This window comes from Cnephaeus nilssonii (genome assembly GCF_951640355.1).
Source record: "Cnephaeus nilssonii genome assembly, chromosome: 22".
NCBI lineage: Eukaryota > Metazoa > Chordata > Mammalia > Chiroptera > Vespertilionidae > Cnephaeus > Cnephaeus nilssonii.
In genome coordinates, this window is record NC_137093.1 from 5,130,669 (window position 1) to 5,155,343 (window position 24,675).

At 44.2% G+C, this 24,675-nt stretch overlaps 1 protein-coding gene across 7 annotated transcripts in view; it reads left to right on the forward strand.

Annotated features, from left to right (window-relative positions):
- The window catches only part of CIT (citron rho-interacting serine/threonine kinase), a 164,229-nt gene that overhangs the window by 43,631 nt on the left and 95,923 nt on the right, over window positions 1-24,675 (forward strand). For all 7 annotated transcript variants that reach the window (XM_079763289.1, XM_079763293.1, XM_079763294.1 and 4 more), the window contains exon 10: window positions 18,611-18,794. In XM_079763289.1, coding sequence (XP_079619415.1) covers window positions 18,611-18,794 — 184 coding nt within the window. The remainder of the gene's footprint in view (window positions 1-18,610; window positions 18,795-24,675) is intronic.

Consider the following 24,675-nt stretch of genomic DNA (forward strand, 5'->3'; position numbering starts at 1 on the left):
GGTAACCAATGTTCTGCTCTCTGCCTCTGTGTATTTGACTTTTTTAGATTCCACACCGAAGTGAGATCATGCAGCTTTTTTCTTTCTGTGCCTGTCTTATTTCCATTAGCACAGTGCCCTCAAGTTCACCCAGGTTGCTAATGGCAGGATATATATAATGTATATATATATGTATATAATTCATCCATTGACGGACACCTGGTTGTTTCCATATTTTGCTCTTGGGAATAATGCTGCCATGAAATGGGAGCACAGATACCTCTTCGAGGTACTGACTGAATTTTCCGTGGTTGTATAACCGAAAAAGGGCTGGCTGGGTCTCATGGTAGTTCTAGTTTTAGTTCTTTTGAGCAACCTCTATACTGTTTTCCATAGTGGCTGTACCAATTTACATTCCCACCAACAGTGCTCAATCCTTGCCAATACTTATCTCTTGTCTTTTTTATAATAGTCAACCTAAGGTATGAAGTGATATCTCATGGTGGTTTTGATTTGTATTTCCCTGATGATTAGGATGTTAAGCACTTTCATATAACTCTTGGCCATTTGTATGTCTTCTTTAGAAAAATGTCTTTTCAGGCCCTTTGCCCAGAATCCTGGTTCTTAAAACTTGATTGTTTTTATTGACTTCTAACTCCCAGTATAGTGGCTCTGAAGAGTCATAAAATATGGTGGCTTCAAAAATTTTTCTTTTAATTTTAATAAACTTTTTACTTTGGAATAGTATTAAATTTATAGGAAGGTTGCAAAACTAGTACAGAGAGTTACCGCATACCCTACTCCCAGTTTCCCTAATGTTAACATCTTACATAACAATGCCACATTGGTCAAAACTAAGATTAGTATTGGTGCATTGCTATTAATTAACTTTAGACTTGCTTCTTATTTCACCAGTGTCCCCACTCATGTTTTCTTTCTTTTTCAGGAACAGAATTCAGGGTACCATTTTGCAATTAGAGTATTTGTAGTTGCTGGGACTAATCAGATCAACTAATGTAGCTCAGCCGATGGGTGGCATCTTTCTGCCCACTGAGGATTGGTGGTGCCCTTTCCTGGAGGTCCCGTGGCCTCCCTGTCCATGCAGAGAGCCATGGTTTAATTTCACCGTCTCCTGGCAGATTTTCTTACTTTCACCAACCTCTGATCCCTGCATATTTGCAGTCAGCTCAGGGCTTTGTGATTGAGAACATTGCTGGACTCCATACGATTTGAGCTGTGTTCTAACTCTAACAGAAATTATGCCTTTGTCCAGCCCTTGTTTTCATAAGCACATGTTAATTGACTTCCGTCAAACAATACACTTGAAGTCATCAAGTTCCCCAAGTTCATGGTTGCTGCTTAAATGCTTCGTGATTCCAAACTGTTGAATAGTCCACTTTCCACACACAAAAGTGTTCCTTGATGAAAGCAACATTAACCTCTCGGCTGTTTCACCCCTAATTCTTTTTTTTTCTTGTTGTAACTAACGGAAGTACTGCTTAACACAGCAGGTAATCTTCTAAAACTCATTATCTCAAGAAGTGGTCTTGGCTGGATATATAAATGCAGTTTCAGAAGGGTCTGGGCAAATTTATGAGTGATAGAGTTGGGAATGGCTTCTGAGAGAAACTTGGACAAGTCTTGGTTTTGACACTGAAGTCAGATGGAGCATCTGTGTCCCCCCGAGTCCTGCCCATGGGGGGTGATATGGGCACCACCAGGACTCTGACCCAGCTCAGGAATGCTTATTCTCCCAGCAAGCAACCTCTGTGATGAGTCACTGCCACACTCATGGGTCACCAGGTGCCCATTACTCTGATGCTTCTCCCCAGCTTCACATAATCAGATGTAAGGTTGGGTTTTCAGCTGCTTATTATTATCATTATTTCAAGGCTGCTTTCCAAGTTTTAGTTTGGGGCCTCTTAAGTGTACTGTTTCTTGGGCTATGCAGTTCTGGTGATGTTCAGGTGTTGGTCAGGAGTCTGGTTGTACCCACACTGATTTTGGGCTCTGGAAAGCTGAAGCCAATCGAGCTCCTCTTTCATGCCTTTGGGGTTGCACCTGCCTTTCCTGGCATCGTGCACCTGCTCCTGTCAGTGGGGAAGCATAGCAGTCTGGTGAACTCTTCCAGTTACACCTTCTAGAACATATCCCCCCAAAGGCATGGTGATGTCAGTGCAAGTAGCACATCTGCCCCTCTCATCCACGACAACCAAGTCTTGACACTGAGAAATGCATAATGGGAGTATCGATTATGGATTATTCCCTAGAACATCTGTGGCTATTGCTCTAGAGAACTTGTATTGTCTGTTGCTTATGACATGGGCTTTTTCTTTTGATTTGCCTTTCTTTCACCATTCTCAGGAAGGCACAGTCCTTGAAAAATTAATTAGTCTGAGTTTTCAGGTCCTTAACATTTGTTAGCAGAGAGTACATTTTGTTTTGATCTGGGAGTGCCTCTGGTGGTCCCTTGCTGATGAATACTGAGTTATTCCCCTGTCAGATAGGTTTCTCTCTCTCTCTCTCTCTCTCTCTCTCTCTCTCTCTCTCTCTCTCTCTCTTTGCTGATGATCATTATTTGCTATCTGAATAGTGAAGCCACAAGGTCATAATCCTGTGGATGCTCACTTAACCTGAGGGATGACAGCGTTTGGTTTAAATCAATGATTTAAAGAGAGGGAGTCTACACTGAGTGGCCAGATTATTATGATCTCTGAACGCATAATAATCTGGCCACTCAGTGTGTGTGTGTGTGTGTGTGTGTGTGTGTGTGTGTGTGTGTGTATGTATGTGTGTGTGTGTGTGTATATATATATATATATATATATATATATATATATATATATATATTAGAGGCCCAGTGCATGAATTCATGCATGGGAGGGGGTGTCCGGCCAGCCTGGCCAGCGGGAGGGGACATAGGCGGTTGGCCGGCCTGCCGGCTGGTCGAACTCCTGATCGAGACAATTTACATATTAGCCTTTTATTATATAGGATATACACTGAGTGGCCAGATTATTATGCGTTCAGAGATCATAATAATCTGGCCACTCAGTGTATTTCTTCTTAGCCTCAGGTGAAATTCTACATATTGTTGTGTGTAGAAATAAGCACTATGGGTGTTTTACTCCGGTCCCTCTGTATGATAGGAAATGGCACCTATTCTGAGTCAACTACTAGGTATTTAAGTGTATCACACCATATTACTTTAAAACAATTCTGTCAGAGGTAAGGATTTTTATACCCATTTCACAGATGTGGACATTGTGGTAACTTATCCCAGGTCATATAGCAAGTGAGTGAGAGGGGCCAGATTTGGGTTGAGGTCTAGAGCCATGCTCTTTCTATAATACCATGCATGCCCTAGCAGAAATAATTGTGATTTGTAATGATGAGATATCATAAACCATGTCACACTATAGATGGTTTAATCTCTGTGTCTGTTTACGCATATTTGTAACTAGAGGCCTGGTGCACAAAATTCATGCACTCGGGGTGGGGGGGCAGTCCCTCAGCCCGGCCTGCGCCCTCTTGCAGTCCGGGAGCCATCAGTCAGACATCCTTAGTGCTGCTGCAGAGGCAGGAGAAGCTCCTGCCACCGCTGCTGTGCTCACCAGCCTGGCTTCTGGCTGAGCGGTGCTCCCCCTGTGGGAGCGCACTGACCACCAGGGAACAGCTCCTGCGTTGAGCGTCTGCCCCCTGGTGGTCAGTGCGCGTCATAGCGACCGGTCGTTCTGCCATTCGGTCAACTTGCATATTAGCCTTTTATTATATAGGATTGCAGTAATTTTTGGATGTATAAGACTCATCATGATATTTGAGTACCTACAATGTCTAAGTGCTACATTGGGTGCTGTAGCTCTATAGGTGAGTAAATTTGGATATGACCCTGCCTTCATGGAGCTTATAGTCTAAGCGTTAGATCCTTTGCTTAGATAGAGCTATGGTTCTGTTAAAATGCTTAGTTGGTCACCTCTGGCTTACTGAACCACCAGTGCTTGATTTTAAACAAAATGTAGACCATGACCCAGTGACCCCTTCTCTGTGTATAGCATTCTGTTCTTTCTGCTAATCTCTTACCCTTCCCACACCTCAGATTTAGCCTGGGAAAGGACAATCCATGTTGGATCAATGACCTACTTCTAAAATCGGGTTTATAGTCTTGAGATGAATTGAGAGGACTGGATTCATGTTTCTGTTTATTTAGAACAGGACTTCTCAACCTGGGCACTATTGACATTTGGGACCAGGTAATTCTTTGTTGTGGGGGCTGGTGTGTGAATTGTAGCATGTTTAGCAGCACCTTTGGCCTTTGCCCATAGAGGTCATCCCTGCAGTTGTGACAACCAAAAATATCTTAGGATATTGTCCAGGGTCCCTTGGGGACAAAGTCCCCCCAGTTCAGAATCATTGATTTAAAAGAATCGACCAGTTGTTACCAGGAGAGAGTATCACAGTAATCGGAATCCCTCAAGATTGCTGTTGGCTGACAAGCAGGGGAGCCGGTATCCGGGGTCAGTGGGACCTTGCTGTGCAGCGTGTGGGCCATGGACCAGCAGCGTCAGCATCACCTGGGAGCTTGTTAGAGATGCAGAGACTCACGCCCCACCTGCTAGGCCGAAGCTACAGATTCCTGTGCATATTAGCGTTTGTGAAGCTTGGCAAGAGGAGAAAGTTAGATCTGAGTTTCTTGTTCATGTTTGTGGAGTCTTCCTAGTTTTGTGCTCTGGGCTCAGGCTAAAGGGAAACTGCTTTTAGGCTAAGAACGTCGATGGGTGGATGGGGTGCTTAGAAATACCAAATTTTAGGCTCTGCTTTGAGGAATTGAAAGTTTTCCCTCAGATGGGCTTTATATCCTTCATGTCTTTCAAGATGGTGGTTTAACTTAATCTCCACCTGCTGATAGCAAATGGTTGTAAAAAGGCATTTTTATGCCTTCCCACACCCCAGCTTACTGTCGTTTTATATTTACCTTTAATTAAGGATGGATTAAGTTTTTCATCATTAATACTTTTTTATGCATGTATTATACTGCCATGCCATTTATTGAGTACCTACTATGTGCTAAGGGCTCTGCAAAATACTTTATGCATGTTATTGTTTCATTTACTTCTCCCCAAACCTCTGTGAGGCAGGTACAATTATTAGTCCCACAGTACAGATGAGGCTACTAAGGCCTGAAGAGATGAAGCCGCTTGGTGAAGGACATGGAGCCAGGCCTTGGCCGTGGCAGAAGTCAAATCAGATCTCCCTGACTCTGAGCTCTCTTAGCTTTTATTTATTTGAGCAGTTGTATAGTCCCTGGTAAAACATTCCAGTGTCAAGGAAGGTTATACAATGAAAAACATCTCCTTCCCACCACACATCCAGTTCCTCTCCCTAAAGCGAACCACTACTGCCAAATTTTTGTATAACTTTCCATAATATTTTCTGTTAATATAAATGACAGCACAGCCTGTACTCTTAACAGCATCATTATACTGCCTCCCAAGAATTCAGGAGTATTTATTGTCAGGTTATTTTCCTGCATCATTGGAATAAATGAGGGGAAAGTCTTTGCAAAACCCTACTGTGTTTATCCTTTGAATTTGCCACTCTGACTATGATTTCAAACGAGCGGTACTTTCTTCTCAAATGAAAAGCCCCTTATGGTTTAATATGAATATTTCAGTTATTTATTTTAGTGTTGTTTTTCAGATAGCATTCTTTCAATGGCGTGTAGTGTGTGTGTGTGTGTGTGTGTGTGTGTGTGTGTGTGTGTGTGTTTTGAGCCTTTTAAAGATCTCCTATCATTTGAGCAGGCTTCCGGCCATGTGTTGTTTGTGAACTAGTTTGAGGACGGTGGTAGATGTACTTCTCTGTTAGCCTTGGGTGGCCCCTTAAATGTATCTCCCTGTCAGACACCCGCCCAGTCACTTCAGGGGCAGGAGGAAGGGAGGAAAAGGAGCTGTTTGGGGGACTGGTATAAGGAGGGTAGAAAGAGGGGGGATGCTATAGTTGTGATGGCAGAAGCACAACTTCCTGGACCACCTGCTAAAACATAAAAAAGGAATAATGAAGACATGTCAGTAGCTCTTACAGTCTTATGGGATGTACAGGTGGATATTGATGTGTCTCTTGAGGGCTGTTCTTTTTTTAGAGAGTAAGTCATTGACAAGAGAAAATAGACTAAAAAGAGTTAAATGCTTATGAATTAGAATGATAGGATTTCATTCTAGAAGCTACATCCAGATGTTAAACATATGTAATATTTCAATTTATTCCAAGGTAAGTTGAAACAAGCTTATTTCAGCTATAATTGCAGTATTAGAAGGAACAAAACAAATGTAGAAATCTGGGTGGTGGAAATACCAGGTAAGGAAATAAAATCAGGGTCAAAGGTGAAAACAAACAAGTTTCTGTCAAGTTGCTACAAGATAGATTTGGTGCTCTCAGCCTTTTAGTGGCCAAAGCAGAAAGTATTATGAACAGTCCCACGAGCCTCAGTCCCACGAGAAAGAGACCCAGAAGGTTTGCTCAGAAAAGACTGGATTTTCTGAATGCTGCGCCTTGAGGAACTTCCCATAAATGAGACCCCTGGTGACATGGTGGACCACATCCCTCCAACACATGCCCTGGGCCTTCCCCATGATGCTTCCTGTAGTGCCTCTCAGTGTAAGCCAGCAATGCAATGCTAAATTCCAGTTCAGCAAATCAACTCTAAATGAGGTAATTAGTGCCTTTCTTGGGAGAACACGGGAAACAGGAAATAGGTTTGTAGAGAAAGCCCATAAATTGGAATCCATAGCCCTTAAATTCTCACTTGCCAGAAAACCTTCCACAACCAAGCAATCATGGAAATGATTTGGCTAAAGATTCAACATTATATTAAACATCTGGGACTCTATTCAGCAGCCAACTTCCTAGTCAGCTCTGTGAAGTGTGGTGCTTGCATTTACGTGCATATTCAGAGGGCGATGTTTGGATAGAATTAAAGAGGGCAGTTGGCAGGAGTCAAAGAGATTAAAGCCTGGGACAAAGACTAGGAGGTCCAGGTTGTTCATGACTGAAAGTTTGGCAATGATTTTCAGTGTCTCACTTTAGAGAAAAGTATGGCCAACTCTGTTGCTCCCTGCTGAGAGAAAGGAAAGGTATAGCATTGACACCTCGGGTTCTAAGACCCACCCTTCTGTCCCTCAAAATTCTGACTAACAAAGGACACACACAAAGAACTGGTAGCCAGATAGGGACGAAAATGTCCACTTCATTCGTGGCAAGGCAGGTGCTCAGTAACCTTCGATGTAAGGGTCTGTTCAGTTCACCCACCCTATTGAACAGAGAAGGATGGGAGGCCTTCCCTCGTGGCCAGGAAGGCCTTGCTGCAGTGGGCCTGGTGGAAATACGGAGGACAAGCGTGGTCACTTGGTTGAGTGCCTGCCGCATCTGGACATAGGCAGTGAAACAGGAAGTGCTAAGCCTGGTTCTTGTTTTCGCAGCAACCCTGTGCGCCACTAAAACATAGCCTGAATGTCCCAGGCCGCCTTCCTTGGGGGAGGAGTGAGTTAAAGGGCAAGACTAGATGTGTTTATTCTACACGCCTACCTCATGGGGTGAAGGAGCCTGGGTGGAAGCTCCTTAGACCAGGAGAGAATTGGGGACAAAATATTCTCCCTTCCCAATGGTCGGAGACAGCTTTACTGGGGAAGAATAGGTGTACAGTAAATACATGCATTGTAAGTGTGCGCTTAAGTTTGGTGTATATATACACCTGTGAAACCATCACCACCCTCAAGATAATGAACATGTCCATCACCCCCAACATATCTTTTATCTGGCTTCTTTCATTCAACATAATTATTCTGAGATTCATCCACATGGTAGGATGTATCATTATTTCATTTTATTGCTAAGTAGTAGTTCATTGTATGGATATACCACAATTGGTTATCCATTCATCTGCTGATAGACATTTGGGTTGTTTCTAGTTTTTGGCTATTTGAAATATAACTTCTATGAGTACTTGTGTACAAATCTATGGACATATGCATTCATTTGTCTTGGACAAATGCCCAGGAGTAGAATGGATGGATCATAGATGTATGTTTAACTTTTTAAGAAAGTGCCAAAGTTTTTTATAGTGATTGTGCCATTTTATATTCTTCCTGACAATGTATGAGAAATCTAGTTTCTCCACATCTTGCCAACACGCCAAGTGGATGTAAAGTCACTCATATCTTGGAGTATAGTCAGCTATGGAGATGGGCTTACATTAAAAAAAATTTTCTCCCAAGTCATTGACTTGATGAAGTTAGGTCATTGTCTTTAGAACATCCCCACTTTGTCTCTGCTTTCTCAGCAGGGGATGATGGTGGTGGTGGTGGTTTTGTATTTGCTCTTCCAGGCCCTGTAAACTGGAAGGCAGCTCCAAAAACTAAAATGGATTCTGATTTGACCTTTTTTTGGCAAGAATATCTAGTAGAGGGGCTTCTCTGTACTAAGGTGGGACAATATAAGCATTGAAAAGACTGCAGTGAAGACATCAACTATATAAAAATTCATGTGTTCACACCAATAACTAAAAAAGAAATCTTATTGGTTACTTCTGGCCATGGCTGAGGGCCCCCACCCTCCAACTTATTACTCTGAATGTTCCTAAATATAGGGAAAGACCCAAGCATTTATCTTGCCTCCCTATTCGAACTAACTTCTAGGGCAGTGGTCAGCAAACTCATTAGTCAACTGAGCCAAATATCAACAGTACAATGATTGAAATTTCTTTTGAGAGCCAAATTTTTTAAACTTAAACTTCTAACGCCACTTCTTCAAAATAGACTCGCCCAGGCCGTGGTATTTTGTGGAAGAGCCATACTCAAGGGGCCAAAGAGCCGCATGTGGCTCGTGAGCCGCAGTTTGCTGACCACGGTTCTAGGGTAACCAAATTGTTGATGTGGTAATAAATGCAGAAGGAATGACACAGTTGGGAAACCACCATTTTGTAGCCCTTAATGAAATAATGGCTGTAGGCAGTGGTCATCAGTGACCATTAATGGAAAGATTGGAGGGACCTTAATGGTGGAGGGATCAGGCTGATATCATTGGAACCCTATTCATTGGGTCACAAGAAGGGAAACAAGCAGACATTGTGTGCCCTCTAATATCATGTACTAGTACGTAGCCAACACACCCTGGGGAGTATTCTTGCCAAAAGAATTGAATATGAATATATGGAAGGTCCAGGATTTAACTGCCAGTTTATAGGAGACATGCAGGACAGAAAACATGTTTAATGAGTCACAAGAATATAACCAACCAAGTCCAGAATGTGGGAAATTTTATAGGGACATGCGATCCAGTTTCTTAAACCAATAAATAGCATTAAATGGTATAGATTAGGTGGTACACCAACTGAATCAGTGTATGAATCTTGGTTGGATCCTGCTTCAAACTAACCAACTATAAAGAAACGGTTTGGGGACAATTGGAGAAAGTCTAACACAAACATGGTATTAGAGAATGTTAAAGAGTTGCTATTAACTTTGGTGTGTGACAGTATTGTGTGTGTGTGTGTTTAAGTCCTTTTGTATTAGAGCAGTGGTTCTCAATTGAGGGCAGCTTTGCCCTCCAGGGGACATTTAGACATGTCTGGAGGAATTTCTGGTTGTCATGACTGGAGGTGCTATTGGCATTAGTGGGTCTAGGTTGTGGATACTGGTAACCTATAATACACCTGGCAGCCCCTACAACAAAACAGCTGAGAAGCCCTGGGTTAGAGATATCTCCTGCAGTAATAATGGGAAAAATGATAGGATGCAAACAAGGTAGGGGTGGGTGAGATGCAATGAGATTGGGAGTTGCTAGCTGTGGAAGGTGATGGACACATGGGAATTCATTTTTCTACCTTACTACTACTGAGCATGTGAAAGTTTTCATAGCAAACATTTAAAAATAAAGTTTGAACGTGTTGGAGGAAAGGATACTACAGAGTCTTGAGGGCAGCAAAGAATGAATCAAATCCAGTGTGTTCTTGGGTGTAAGTAATTCAGTCGTTGAGATTGAGGGCAAGCAGGTTCTAGGGAGTGGAAGCCGATGAACCGGCTCATTTGCTTTTGTTTAAGTAAAGTCTGGGGCTTCCACCTGGGTCCCAAACTGGATATATCCAGACCCCACTTTGCAGAGAAATGCCCAGCTGCAGTGTGAACTGGGCTGTCTTTTGAGTGCTTTCTAGCCTATGCAGATGTGCCACAGGTCCCTGAGCACCTACATTGAGAGGGAAGGGGAAAACAGCAAAACTAAGAGGCTCGAAATCTGCTTCAAGTGCGTCAGAATTGAGAGAAAGGATCTCTGACAGTACAATTCTGTGGGAAAGCGTAAGTTGTTACCCAAGAAAGTGCTATTAAGTAGCCTTTAGGGACATGGCTTTTGAGAACGGTGAGTTTCAGACAGAGCTCACAACCCCACTGAGATCTCTTCTTTGCCACCAGATAGGAGCTCTCCTCAGCAGCTGGCAGCCAGACCCTAGCACCGTGGGATGGATTGACGAAAGCATAGTCCAGTAACTCTAACTTCCTTATTTGTTTACTTTGAAGCTACATTGTGAAAATCACCAGCCAAATCAACATTGCCCTACCTAAAGTCTTTTTATGACTCTTTTGGGAAGTAAAGAGATGGGAAAACTTTTAATTTACTTAACTCTATTGGAAACTGGTTATGATTTGCCTTCTTTTTGAATAACTTATACAATGTATCATTTGGATGAATCATATCTGATCGCCTCCCACCTGGAGGCTGTAAGGAATATAACCTGTTCTCATGGGCTCCGCTACTTCTGTGTATTTAGTAATTAGCTCTATTTGCCTATCCCCTGACTTATTCTCTTGGCTCATTCTCATGAGACCTCTGATATTGGGTTAGCTTGCTCTTTCTATTGTAACCCTTTTCTCTTGGAATTAGAGCTGGTCATTGGTATTTTTAAAATGATAACAAATATTGCGCTTGCATCAGTTGTTACATTTTGCCATTTTTCTCTATAGCTTGTTTCCTGTTAACCCACATCGTGTCTGTTTCTGTTATCACTTCCTTTGGATAGAATTGTCATGTTGATATTGTAGACTTGTCCTTTAGAGGTTTCTGGCGTCGACCTCTTCCCACTATCACTACTGAAACGATCATATCAGTCGCAGGAATTGACACCAACGCAGCACTCTAAGACTCTCTCTAATAATCCCTCCTGTCAGTCCAACCCAGGATTCCCCCTTTCGAGGTGCAGCCAAGATTTCACTTTCACGTACTTTGCAGCCTCATTACCCATAGCCTCTTGGGCTGCCGCTCTGTGGCTTATCTAAAGTAGCACTCTTCCCCGCACTTCAGCCACGAAGACACCTTTTAACCAACTCTTGAGATTCATTCACCTCCATGACACTTCCCTTCAGGAACACACAAAACTTCCTGTATCCCCGTCTTCAAAACTCGCTCTCACTCCACTGATGTATTCTTGACTATTCTCACCTATATCCTGACCTCTAAACCATAGAAATTGCTTCCTTTCCACTTATTTTGCAGTTCTGTGTTTTTAACACGGGTAAGTGCAATCCCAGTGGCCCCTCAGATTTTAAGGAACTGAAAGATAGCTTATTTTTTTGTAGTCTTCCTTATAGGTTTGAACATAGCAACTACTTAGTTAAGTAGTGTTTTTTAAAATATATTTTTATTGATTTCAGAGAGGAAAAGGGAGGGAAAGAGAGTAGAAACATCAATGATGAGAGAGAATTATTGATTGGCTGCCTCTTGCACGTCCCCTACTGGGGATTGAGCTCGCAACCTGGGCATGTGCCCCGACCGGGAATCGAACAGTGACTTCCTGGTTTATAGGTGGACGCTCAACCACTGAGACACATGGCCAGGCTAAGTAGTTGTTGTTTTTTAATTTTTATTGATTGATTGATTTTAGAGAGAGAAGAAGGGAGAGGGGAGAGAGAGAGAAACATTGACTTGTTGTTCCACTTATTTATGCATTCATTGATTGATTCTTGTATGTGCCCTGACTGGGGATTGAACCCATGACCTTGGCGTACCGGGGTGATGCTCTAAACAACTGAGCTACCCAGCCTGGGCTAAGTAGTGCCTTTTTAAGGTGTAGGACATCATGGTAGATAGAATAAAGTTGCAATTGTTTTTGATTTAATATTATTGAATGCCTACTATGTTTCAGGCACAGTCCTGATTCATTATATTTATTTATGTGCCATTGTCCTTTATGACACTGTGTTGGCTGTTATTCATCTTCTACCTCTGCCACACACAACTCAGCACCAATGTCTGTGACCCACAGTTATGATTAAAAGTCATAGGAGTTTTATGAGCTGTATTTAGGCTCAGGTGTTTTTATTTACATACTAGAGGCCTGGTGCATGAAATTCGTGCACTGGGGTGGGGGTTCCCTCAGCCCAGTCTGCCCCCTCTCACAGTCCGGGAGCCCTCAGGGCCTAAGCCGCAGTCTGGCCTCCCTCTGCGGGAAGTGACCGGGCTGATCAGGGGAAGGCGCCACCCCCATCACCCCACTACTGCTGCCACTGCTGGCTGCCGCAGCCGCCAAGGTGTTTTCATCAACACGGACTCCAGTTCCTTCACCACGAAAAAATGACAACTTTCTTTAGGCATTTTCAAGATGTGTCTTTCATAGGATATGACCTTTCTTTCTTTCTTTCTTTCTTTCTTTCTTTCTTTCTTTCTTTCTTTCTTTCTTTCTTCCTTCCTTCCTTCCTTCCTTCCTTCCTTCCTTCCTTCCTTCCTTCCTTCCTCACCTGAGGATATGTTTCCATTGATTTTTAGAGAGCGGGGAAGAGAGAGGGAAAGACAGAGAGAAACATCAATGTGAGAGGGACACTTCGATTGGTTGCCTCCTGCATGAGCCCTGACCTGGGCCCCGGCCAGGGAGGAGCCTGCAACCTAGGTACATGCCCTTGATCAGAATTGAACCCAGACACTGCTGTCAGCAGGCCGAGGCTCTATCCACTGAGCCAAACTGGCTAGGGCAGGATATGACGTTTCTTAGTCCCTCCAGCAGCAGACCTTTGCTTTTTCCTCCAGGAGTGTGGTGGAAAAACCCTAGATCGCCTTCTTGGATTCTTATTACCCAAGTTACCTAGAATACTGTGAGTGGCGGCGTACAGGGAGCTTAGCCAATGAGCGGTCAGGGAAGGTGTTTCCTCTGCAGCTCACACACAGAGGCCCCCCTGGTGTGTGTCCGCTCTGGCCCGCCGCCAGCCCCAGCCTCCCCGCGGTCGCTGGGGCTGGGGGCGGCACGCAGTCCTCTCCCCTCATCAGTGTGCGCAGCTCCTCCTGAGCCGGTCATGATGCAGCCTTCTCCTGAGCCAGTGGTGATGCCTTAATGCGTCCTGGCTAATTTGCATATTACCTCTTTATATATATAGATTTTATGTGTCAATTCTTCATGACTAAATTGGGTCTCTGAAAGTGGCATATTGCATGAAATAATCCATTAGGTCTAAGAAATTATCCCACATCTAAGGCTCTTATTATTCCTTCCTTCCTTCAAACCAGATAGTAAACATGGAACAAGGACAGCCAGGTACTGCTGGAGGTGTGAGGTGTGCCGTGGTGAACACAGCACAGCCTTTCCCTCATGGAGCTGGTGTTCCAGGGGGGGAAGCAGGTGATAGACATAGCAACAAAATTAGAAAATCTTTTGTGTGTTTTTTTGTTAATCTTCACTCAGGGATATTTTTCTATTGATTTTTAGAGAGAGTGGAAGGGAGGGAGAGAGACAGAGAGAGAGAAACATTGATGTGAGAGAGGCAAATTGATTGGTTGCCTACTGCACATGCCCCTACCAGGGCTGGGGATTGAGCCTGCAATGAGGTACATCCCCTGGACTGGAATTGAACCCACGACCCTTCAGTTCGAGGGCCAACGTTCTAACCACTTAGCCAAACTGGCCAGGGCTATGTTTTGAATACTTTTGAAGGCAATAAATTTTTTCCCCCTCAAAGCTTCTAATGAATGTCAGGACTTAAAAAAAAGAGAGAATTTATAGGAAAGAGATTAACTATAGTTCTTAAAATAGCTCTTTGTTTCTGAAAGCCTTGTTTTGCCATCTATCTTATATAACCGGCGGGTAAAAACAACCCTGCAGAACTTATTTGGATAGCCCCTGCCACCAAGGAGAAAGTGCCCTGATGTGACCTCAAGCACAGGCTGATTTATTTAAAAATATGTAGGAAAACGTATTTTTCTATTTTTTTCTTAGTGGCTTTTGCCAATGAAAAATATATCTTAATATGTGATTTCTTAGTTGTCATTATCGAGTGTGGTGGGGGAGATGATGATTTTGTAATACTGTATCAGAAAATAATATAGGCACTCATTAACATATTTTTCAGACAGAACAATCTCCACCTTAAATAAAGAGTCCTTAGAGCCTCTTTATTTAACTCAAACATCAAGTAACTTCCTCGCAGCCTGTATTAGGTTACGTGCTCTCTTTGCAAGAGGTATTTTCTAGTCATTTAATTATATGTCTGTTCAGTAAGTATTTATTGTGCACCTACTATGTTCTTAGCAGATGCTATGTTCTCAGACTCCATCAACATAGATACAGATCCAATGACCTATAAATACTTTAAAAAAAATCCTCACCTGAGGACGTGCTTATTGATTTTAGAGAGTGGGGGCTGGAGAGAGGTAGAGAGAGGTGGGAGGGAGAGAGGGAGAGATGTGAGAGAGAAACATTGATTGGTTGTTTTCCTGTATGCTCCCCGACCGGGGATCAAACCTACAACCTTCTGGTGTATGGGACTGAGTCATTCAGCCAGGGCTTACTACCTTTTTTAAAGCAAAAAATATTACAGTTTATTAGGATCAAATAATGATTTTCCATAATGTGTCAATAATGTCATTTTCCATAATGTACGAGAAAAAGGAGAATTAGTTCCCTAAGATAGATGTGGTCACATACTTGGTGGTCTTTAGACTTGGCCAAATTTTATATAATCCTTTTAAAATATGGCATCTAGATTTTGATTGTTTGCTGCTCACTCTATCTGGTGCTGCAGTTAGATGTGTATTGAACCTTGTCATTCTCTGTCCTTTGATCTCTCATGTCTTCTCTGTCTGTGTTATATTCATTAGGAGGATGTTTCTAACTGTAGCGTGCTCGTGAATCACCTGCATATCTTGTTAGAATGCAGCTTCTGATTCCCTGGGCATGGGGCAGGGCCTGGGCTTCTGCATTTCTAACTAACTCCCCGGCGATGCTGATGTTGCCAGCCTACAGGTTACACTTTGGAAGCGTAAGTCTATGTGATGTCTTTAGATCTAACTGCCAGTTCACTAATTTCCTCTTCAGCTGTGTCTAATCTTTTATTTAATGCATCCAATAAATGTTTAGCTTTAAATTCAGTAATAATACTTTTCATTTTTATAAGTTTCACTTGCTTCCTTTCAAATGTGCTTGGTCCTTTTTTCAAAGCATTTTGTTCTTTTATTAGAATTTCTACTCATTTACCCGATAATAAATTACTAATTTTTTATGGTCCATTTTAGACTGATCTTTTATCTGCAGTTTTTGGAGGGCAAATTTTCCCATTTCTTATATCTGTTCATGCTCCATCATGATCGTTTGGATGGTCTTTTTTCCCTTGTTATGTGTAGTTGATTGTTTTTACTTTTTTATTGTGAACTCATTTGCAGTAGGGTTGTGTGTGTGTGTGTGTGTCCTGGGTTGTGAGAGTGTCCCTACAAGTTATTCTCCACTTGTGTCTGTGAGTACCCTAAGGACTCAGCGATCTTGGACCAGTATTGATGTTCATTTCTTGCCTTGTAGTTCCCACACCATTCAGGATACTGTAAACGCAGACACTCTACCCAGGTTTACAGTGTGAGTAGCCACCCTTATTTCTTTCCCCCTAAAGGGCTCTGGTCAAGGGTGAGCATCCTCATCCCTTTCTTTCCAGTTTCCCCACTTCTCTTTGACCTGAGACAGTGGCTCTTTTCCCGCCCACATGTGATTCTTAGAGCCTCTTCTTTTCAGAGTTTCCTGTTGCACTCAATTGACTACCTGTCTGGAGGCTTACATCCCTGGCTTTTAATCTTTTCTTCTGAATATCTCACCCGTTATCAGCTGGTATATTTCATGTTGACTTCTTTTTATTGCAGCTTATCTGGCCCTTTTTTTAATCTTGACCAGATGGGCTACCTTTGAGCATGATGGGGTTTTAAAGAGGACTCTTATTTTATAGTATGGAATTTCTAAATCATAATTATTTCACAGAGGGGGGCTTCTACCCCTATATTAATCATACTCTTCATTCAGAAGTGAAATTCTATTTTAGTCTCCTAAAGATAGATTAGGACAGCGGTCGCCAACTGGTGGTCCATGGACCACTGGTGGTCCGTGAGGTCCGAAAGGTTGGCCACCGCTGGATTAGGATATAGTGTAAAGGGTATTAAACTTCTGTTAGGAATTAAATGATATAATTAAATGATTAGCACAAACATCCGCATGAGTATGTTGGTGTCGTGTGCAGGAAAGAAGAATATTCAACATAGATTCTGCTGTATCGCACTGGACTTCAGTAACTGCAGCATCTGTCGTAAACATGTATTTCATATGAGCAACAGTAGTATAGTAGGCAGTCTTCATGGAGTGCTTACTGTGTGTTGAGAACTGTACAGGCACTTTATACAGATTCTTCTCACTTAAAACTCCCAGCTGCCCTTTGAGGAAGTTATCTCTGTATTGAAAGTAAGGCTCAGAGAGGTTAAGTAACTTTCCCAAGGTCACAGAGCTGTTACGTGGTAAAGCTTGAATCCACTCAGTCAGATCACAAAGTAGGTGCCATAACCACGATGCTCCCATGCTATTATCATCTGCAAATCTCTCTTCATACATTTCTTGTCTTTATCTGAGTTTCCTTATTTTAGAATGGAAAACTCTGTGATTTTTATGAGATGTAGTTTCATTAAAAATTTTTTTTGCTTAAAAAAAGGTATTGGGTAATTGAAATCAGATTGGATTTGAGGCTGTGTTGATGGAAGTAGGCATGGGATGTAGGCTGAGGCATTCAATGTAATTTTTTCCCCATCAGCTAATTTTTTAAAGTATTAAGCTAGTAGATTCTGATACTGACAGAGAACATTTAAATTCTCTTGAGAGCTTGGAGGTGTTAAATAATTTCCTGGCAGTGCACATTTTACATTTCCAATCTCCCACCTCCTCTCAGTGCACCTGAAGCTCTGAGAATGCTCTTTTGCACTTCCTGGGGGCAGCCAGACCCCCTTCCTCTCCTCCGCCCTCCACATCCCTTCCCCGCTCCATTTACTTCCCAGTGATGCTGCAGATGTTGTTGTCGCTGGGGAACTTTGGAAACAGCCAGAGTCTTTTGAGCCTGTAAATAGAAAACAGACTGCTGCTCAGATCTGGCGCGCGGCTTTGTCCAGGAAACAAGGAGTTAAACAAGAAGTCTGGACTGTGAAGGGCTGTGACAACTGTCCTAGGGGGCGCTGTAGCCAACTCCGGCAGTGACTCATGCTGCCCTGTCACTCAGATCAGCATTGGCCCCTGCCACGCAGGCGGCCAGGTGGGGTTACAGCCAGAGCTCGCACGGAGTGGGGAGCATGAAGCCTGCACTGCGGGGGATGTGATGCCCAGCTCGCCAACTCTCTGGGCCAGGCTGCCTCAGACGCTTCAGGCTGCAGCCATGGTAACGCTTCTGGCCGGCTGCACCCCCGGGAGCCCACCACCATGGGCAGCCCCCTGGTGACGGATGGATGAGTTTCCACCTCCCTGACTTCCAGAGAGTTGAGTAGGTCTGCAGCGAGTGGAGAAAGATGTGAGATGCCCCTAGCCGGGAGTCATGCCTTAACGAGGTAGGACGCCGATGTCCTTCGGTGCATCCGTCTGCGCAGGGGTGCTGTAAATCATGGGGAAGAACTTTATTTGGCTCGTGTTTCATTATGCTGATTAAACTGCGGTGGATTTGTGGAGGGGGCATGCTTGAGCTGGGGAGAAGGGAAAATGAACTAAAAAAAAGTGATTAATAAGAGCTCCGTGTGTACTCATCTGGATATGAATGAGCTAGACTGCAGTGCTATCCTAACAGGAGTTACATACCTCCCAAATCCTCTTCCCTGTTCCTCCCTCTGATTCCGGCTAATCCACAAAACAGAAATTCCATCTTATTTCAACCTTATTTCAACGAATAGCACTAAATATTAATAATGCAGACCTGTCTGGAAGAGGAAATGAATAGGTTTAGGTCATCGGGCATGCTGGCACCACCCGCTGATGCTCTGTGTAGCTCTCTGGAAATACCAGCAACGAGCGGCTCCTCACATGAGTTCCCCAAGTGCTTTCTTTCCATCAAGTGACCTGTTTGAGTTTATCCTTCAGTTTATCCCAGCAGGGAAGGCAGCCTGTCTGCGGGTGGGTGGCCATGTTGGCAGAGAAGGGGTTAATCTCTTGTTGCTGTAAGAGCCGAGCCCAGGCAGGGGCTGCCTGTGCAAGCTAGATTGAAAGCAGGCGCTGCAGTGCCATCGCAAACGCTGAGGGAGTCGGAGGATTTTCTCCGCAACAGTGTGCAATCTGGCTGAATTTCTCTCTCTCCCCACCTTCTTCTTGTTTTTCTTTAACCAGCTCCTCCCCCCTTCGTTCCCACCCTCAAGTCTGATGATGACACCTCCAATTTTGATGAACCAGAGAAGAATTCGTGGGTTTCATCCTCTCCGTGCCAGCTGAACCCCTCAGGCTTCTCGGGCGAAGAACTGCCGTTTGTGGGGTTTTCATATAGCAAGGCACTGGGGATTCTTGGTAGATCTGAGTAAGTGAGAATTTGACTTTCTAAGGGATCTGCATTGATGCAAGACCTACAGAGCCCCAAGGTGGTGGTGGTCGGGTGGCGGGAGTGTGGTGGGGGGAAGCTGTTAACCAGCCTGCATTGGGAAAGCAATTTACCTGTTTGGGCTTGGGAGGGGTTGACTGTTAATATTTTCATTTTGCTGTGTTTAAGGTACCTCTTCCTGTCTGCAGCATCATAATTGTCAATTGGGTACTTTGGGTTAGTTTTCTAGTCTTTGGTCTTCTTTAGAGGGAGGAGATAGTGGGAAATATCTAGCAGTGCAGATCTGTGGTGGGAGGAGAAATGTGCAGGGTTACGATGAGCTGTCCATCTATGTATCTGTCCACCTAGGTCTCCATCTCTCAGGCGGGTAGATGGAGGTTGCTATCTTGGCTGTACTGCAAAAAACCTAAAAACTGTGTCTCAGGGTTCCTGATGGGTTTAGTTATCAGAGCTTCAAGTGGCTGTGCCGGAGCTCTCACAGAGCTGTGCTCGGCTCCGCTCGAAGTCTGCTGAAGATCAGGGCGCTGGCAGAGCTCTGGCAGCCAGAGAAAGCCCGCTACCATGAGCCACCGGGAGGGAGGGAGTGTGATGCAGCGAGTCACTGATTCCCAGAACCGGGCTTCACAGGGGAAAAACCAAAGAGACCAGGAGACTAGAAAATGGAAGTGTACTATTACTGTAAACCTCTTGACATGAGAAGTCTTTCTTCATTTTTTAAAAAGCTAATGGAAAACGCATTAGCGTGGCACTTGGGACAGGAGGGTCTGGGTTCCGCCTCCTGGAATCTGTCTAAAATGCAGTAGCCTCTGTGGATGCAGGAGCTCAGTGTCTCGCTTCGTTCTCATGATCTGATGACAGTCTGTGTTCAGAGGCGGGAGTTCCCAGGCAGTTCTTGGACCGGCCCTGGCTCCTCACTTGGAGGCTCTCAGGGTAATGTTGGGTAGTTAGTTGCTGCCCACTTAGGAGACGAGCAGAATTTGATTTTCTCCTTGGCAGCATTCATTCCTGATTCGTTGTGCTTGTAGCTTAGACATCAATTTGAAGTGATATCATGTTGGTTCTTGGATGGTGTCTCCCCTTGGGTGCTATTTTGACAGTAATGTTCCTGAAAAGATTTCAGACTATTGTGGGGAATTGGGCACTTGACATGAGATAGGGTTGAGGGCTGCGATTGACTTTGAGACAGATTTTTATTTAGAAAGGTACTGAAGTGGTCCTTCTTTCCTCCCTGCCTGGGTGCTGGGTTTAAAATTTGGGGTTGGATTTTGGTAAGTGTTGGCTGTGCCTTTCTGTCTAAATTTGCTCAGCAACCCCAAAGGGATCTGATGATGGGAGGAGAGGCAGAAAGCGAACTAGCTGTTGAATGTGCCCTCGCATTTGAAATGGCCCAGCAGGGCTGCGAGGTTTTGCACTGGCATCACAGCCAGGGCAGACGTGGAGGCCCGATACTGAAGGATGCATGGCTCCTGGGCAGCTTAACCTTGACACATGCAGCATACTGAAGGTCACAAATGGGACTGCAAGGAGGCGTGTGGAGAGCTCTCGTGCTGGTCAGTAGTGGGCTGGCCAGGTCCGAATGAAGCTTGCTTAGGGTGCTGATCCGTGTTCTGAAAAACCAGAGAGGACTCGAGGGAATTAGATTTTAAGGGCAAAGGCAGAATGATATGAGGGGATCTTAGGCACACAGCAATGAATCTGAAGCAGGGTGTGATTAATTGCTTATTTTTCAGGAAGACCGTAATTGCATCTTCCTGTTTCTCACCGAAAGCTCAGTTAAGGGAGCTCTCTGTCAGGGCATCTCAGTGCTAAGGCCCAGGCCCTCGACGGATATTTGTTGATTTAATTTACCCGTGATCCTTTTCCCCAGATTGTGTTTATATTGCTCACTGTATCTGAAGATACGCTATCTCACCTTTGGTAGTTCAAACTATATCTCTAGAGCATAGGATGAGCTTCTGTTCATGCCCCAACAGAATGCTTAATAAGATCCTCTTAAAAGAAAAAAAGCCCATGCAAATAAAAGGCTGTATTTCTCATTTGTCTTTGGGGAAACTTCATTGCCTTTTCCATACCAATTCAGGGTTGGAATCAGAAAGATTCTTCTTTCATCTTATGTCTCTTAATGTGATCTTGCCTTCGGACTATACTGCCATGGGCAGCCCTACAGGTAAAACCTATAACATCATTTTAGGAATTCACTCCACCTGTTGGATGTAGGTGACCCTGGACATATTGGATTGTTATTATTTAGAAATGCAATAAAAGAGATTCAGTGATAGAGTTACTTAGAATCCCCTGCAGGTTTGTTGATATGTATTTACAGAATTCATTTGGAGGCGGGGGAAGCATTTTCTGGGGGTACCACCATCGCCACCAGGGACCTGGTGTTTCTTCCTGAGTTTCTCCTCCTCCCCTCCCTGTTTCCAGCATTACAGGTTTTTATTTACACACATTGATTACCTGTGCTGTTACTCACTCTTCACACCACCGAGGAAATTGCAGATGTTACTCTACTGCGCTGGGTAAATTGACCCCAGGTCTGCTGCCAGTGAATTGAATGAAATGTTCAGAGGTGGGGCTGAATGAATGAGGAATTTTCACGGAGACTGGCAGTGCGATGACTTTAATTGTCACGACTGTTTGTTAGGATCCCTTTTCGGGCCCCCAGACTACTTCTAAGCCAGCCACTGAGCACATCATTCTTTGAAGGTTTAATACAGCTCTTGATTTCAGCATTCTCTGTCTGAGTCTTCGTGGGAGTTCCTTGCAGCTTGAGTTGGAGGGAGTAGGAGAGAGGCTACAGAATTAGTTGGGTTGTCTTTGGGGTGGGATTATGGCAAAGTTGGTTAGTGCTGGAGAGTGGGTAAGTATCCCCTTTTTCTTTTTAATCAACAATAACCCAAACCAAGTCCCCAAGCTCTGCATGCCTGGTGGTTCCTGTGAGCTTCTATTTGCTTGGATTTCACAACAGTAGGGTATTAACGGAAATCAGTGTGTTAAAGGTTTCAAAATAAAGCGGGTCCCGGCTCTCTCCCCTCCCCTGTCAGTACGGGTCCATTTCTTTAGGGCCCTTCTCCTTCCTCCGAGATTGGAGGCACTGCCTTGTTGAAGTTCTTGCTGGATCAGTGCATCTCTGCAAACCTTCAGCATCCACTCGCGAAGGAAAAAGCCAGTTGGTTTTATAGTTTGTTAGTTTTGCACAGGCCCGTTGCATGCTGCTAGAGAAGTTGGGAATTGAAGAGGAGCATTAGGATCCCAGAGGGACTGGACTCTGTGGGAGGCCATTGTCTGTTTAGGAAGGGGCTTACTCTTTCTTTTGGCTCAGGGCTTCCCCTTTCCTTTTGGGTGGATCTGAAATGTCGTTTTGGAGCCAGCCATCCAAACACTGGGGAGAATGAAGAATGGCTGCCATATTGCTTCCCCGGATTCTTGGAGAACCAGTTTCCGGTGCCTCTTCCTTGCTCCACGGGGGCCTCTTTGCATGTCAGTTTCCTCCACTGCAAAGTGGGGTAATGATAATACCTCCTCTTAGGGCTGTTGGGAGGATTCTGTGAAGCATCTAAAACACTTGATCTAGTACTTGGCACGTGGGAAAGTCCCAGTAAACGTTCACTTTTATTATTTTTGTTACTACTGATGGAATTTTCTGCTAGAGAAGCTTAAACGTCCTGACCAACCACAAATTAGTAGGCAGTTGCTAAATACCTGTAGGTAGAGGGTGGTTGTTGGGGTGGAGTGGATGGGGGGATAGAATTAGAAGGCCCGGGCCCAGAACGGGCTCCTTTATATCAGGTTGTACAAGTGAAAGTATATGTGTGTGAAACAATTCAGGGAACACCAAGCAAACACCTTTGCTGCAGAATATCTTGGTACAAATTGGAGAGGCAGGAGAGCCAGGCAGCCCAGTACGGGACACTTAGAGGGTAATGCCAGTCACAGTTCTTGCCAAATTACAGTGATGATCATCGTTGGAATGTCTGTCCATTTTCCCTTGTCGGCTGTGATCACAGGGCAGGGCTGGGTCTCATTCATCCGCTCTTACTGGAACGCTGGGCATGGCAGACCCTCACGAAACGTGTGCTGGAACTGAATTTATAAGCGTCCGGGTGGAAGGTGAAATATTTGGCTTGGCTTTTTAAGAGACAGTGATTTGGATGAGTGGAGAGGGATGTAGACAGGATTTCAGGTAGGCAGAGTGATAACAGCTCATCCTTACAGAGTACCAGCTCCGAACCAGGCTCTGTTCGAAGCACTTTATACAGATCAACTCATTTAAACTGCACAGCAGCCCGCAAGGAAGGTACCATCATCACCCCATTTTACATGTGAGGAACCTGGGCACAGAGCGAGTCAGCAGCTTGCCCAAGGCCACACAGCTCCGAGTGGCTCAGCCGGGACTTGAACCCAGGCAGTGCGACTGCCGAGTCTCTTAGCCACTGTGCTCTCCTGCCAAGTATAAATGACCCAGACAGGAGAAACTGGGACATTTGTGTGAGGTCCCAGGTTCACATGCTTGTCGATGTGGAGAATGACAAGCAGTGGGTTTGGGCCAGGGTCAGATGAGAATTAACAAGTGATCTAAATGCTAAATGACTTTGTTTTCAATCTCTGTGAGGTTATTGAGTAGGTGGACTGTGTAGCTCCGGGATTTTTCTGATTGATTTCTTCCTCTTCTCATTTAGACCCTCTTACCGTGTGTGTGTGTGTGTGTGTGTGTGTGTGTTCATCAACACATGTGTGTGTTCATCAACTCTTCCCTGAGAGTTCTTATTTGCTAGGGTCTAAGGTTGGCAAGGACGGGGAGCTGCACTGACCTTGCTCTGCACCGTATCTGCAGGCTGCTCATATACAAGTTGCTCAATAAGCATTTGGTGAATCGATCCAAATCATTTTTATGGCTGCAGCTCTCCATTTGTTGATGACTCTATGATCCGTGTCTATTCAAACCTGCATTTTATACTTCCAAGCTGCCGTCTGTCATCTATCCAGGGATTGCTTATTCTAGTGAAGGATAGCCTGAACTCTCCAATCAGTCCTACTTCCTTTTTACCGAAATACTTGGGAATATTCTCTTAAAAAGGGTTTTTCTTCCCACGTCCTGCCCAGATCCCTTTTGCAAAGAGCCTCATCTGTGTTTTTATTTTATTTTTTTATTATTATTTTTTAAAATATATTTTATTGATTTTGTACAGAGAGGAAGGGAGAAGGATAGAGAGTTAGAATCATCGATGAGAGAGAAACATCGATCAGCTGCCTCCTGCACACCCCCCACTGGGGATGTGCCCGCAACCCAGGTACATGCCCTTGACCGGAATCGAACCTGGGACCTTTCAGTCCGCAGGCCGATGGCTCTATCCACTGAGCCAAACCGGTTTCGGCTGTGTTTTTATTTTTTTCTTTAGTCAGCAACAATGACAGAATCTGTTGTGGCACATGAAAGTATGCATCCCCTGTACTTCCCAAAGAGGTTAAAAAAACGTAACTGGCTCCTGCCCATGGTTACTGTTGTCCTGTATGGTTTCCATTCTGCATTATCTGGACCAGATGTCTAACATTCCCCTCGGTTGTGTTGCGTTCTCTATTCTTGATCATTCAGTTCTTCCTTCTCTTAATCGAGCACATCTTGTTCTGCTTGCCTTATTCTGTTCTCTATTTAGACCGAGCGTGCTTGCCTTGCAGGCCTGGCAGGGCCGTTCTGCCGCCTTCTCACTTGTCTTAAAGATACCTTCAGGAAAGCGGATCCAAACCATCCCAGCCCAGTCCCAAAGATTAGGCTCTGGAAGATCTGTCAAGTGTTCTTGTGTGTGTGTGTTTTTTTTGCTGGCCTACACATGCTAATTTGCACGGTTGCCTCGGATCC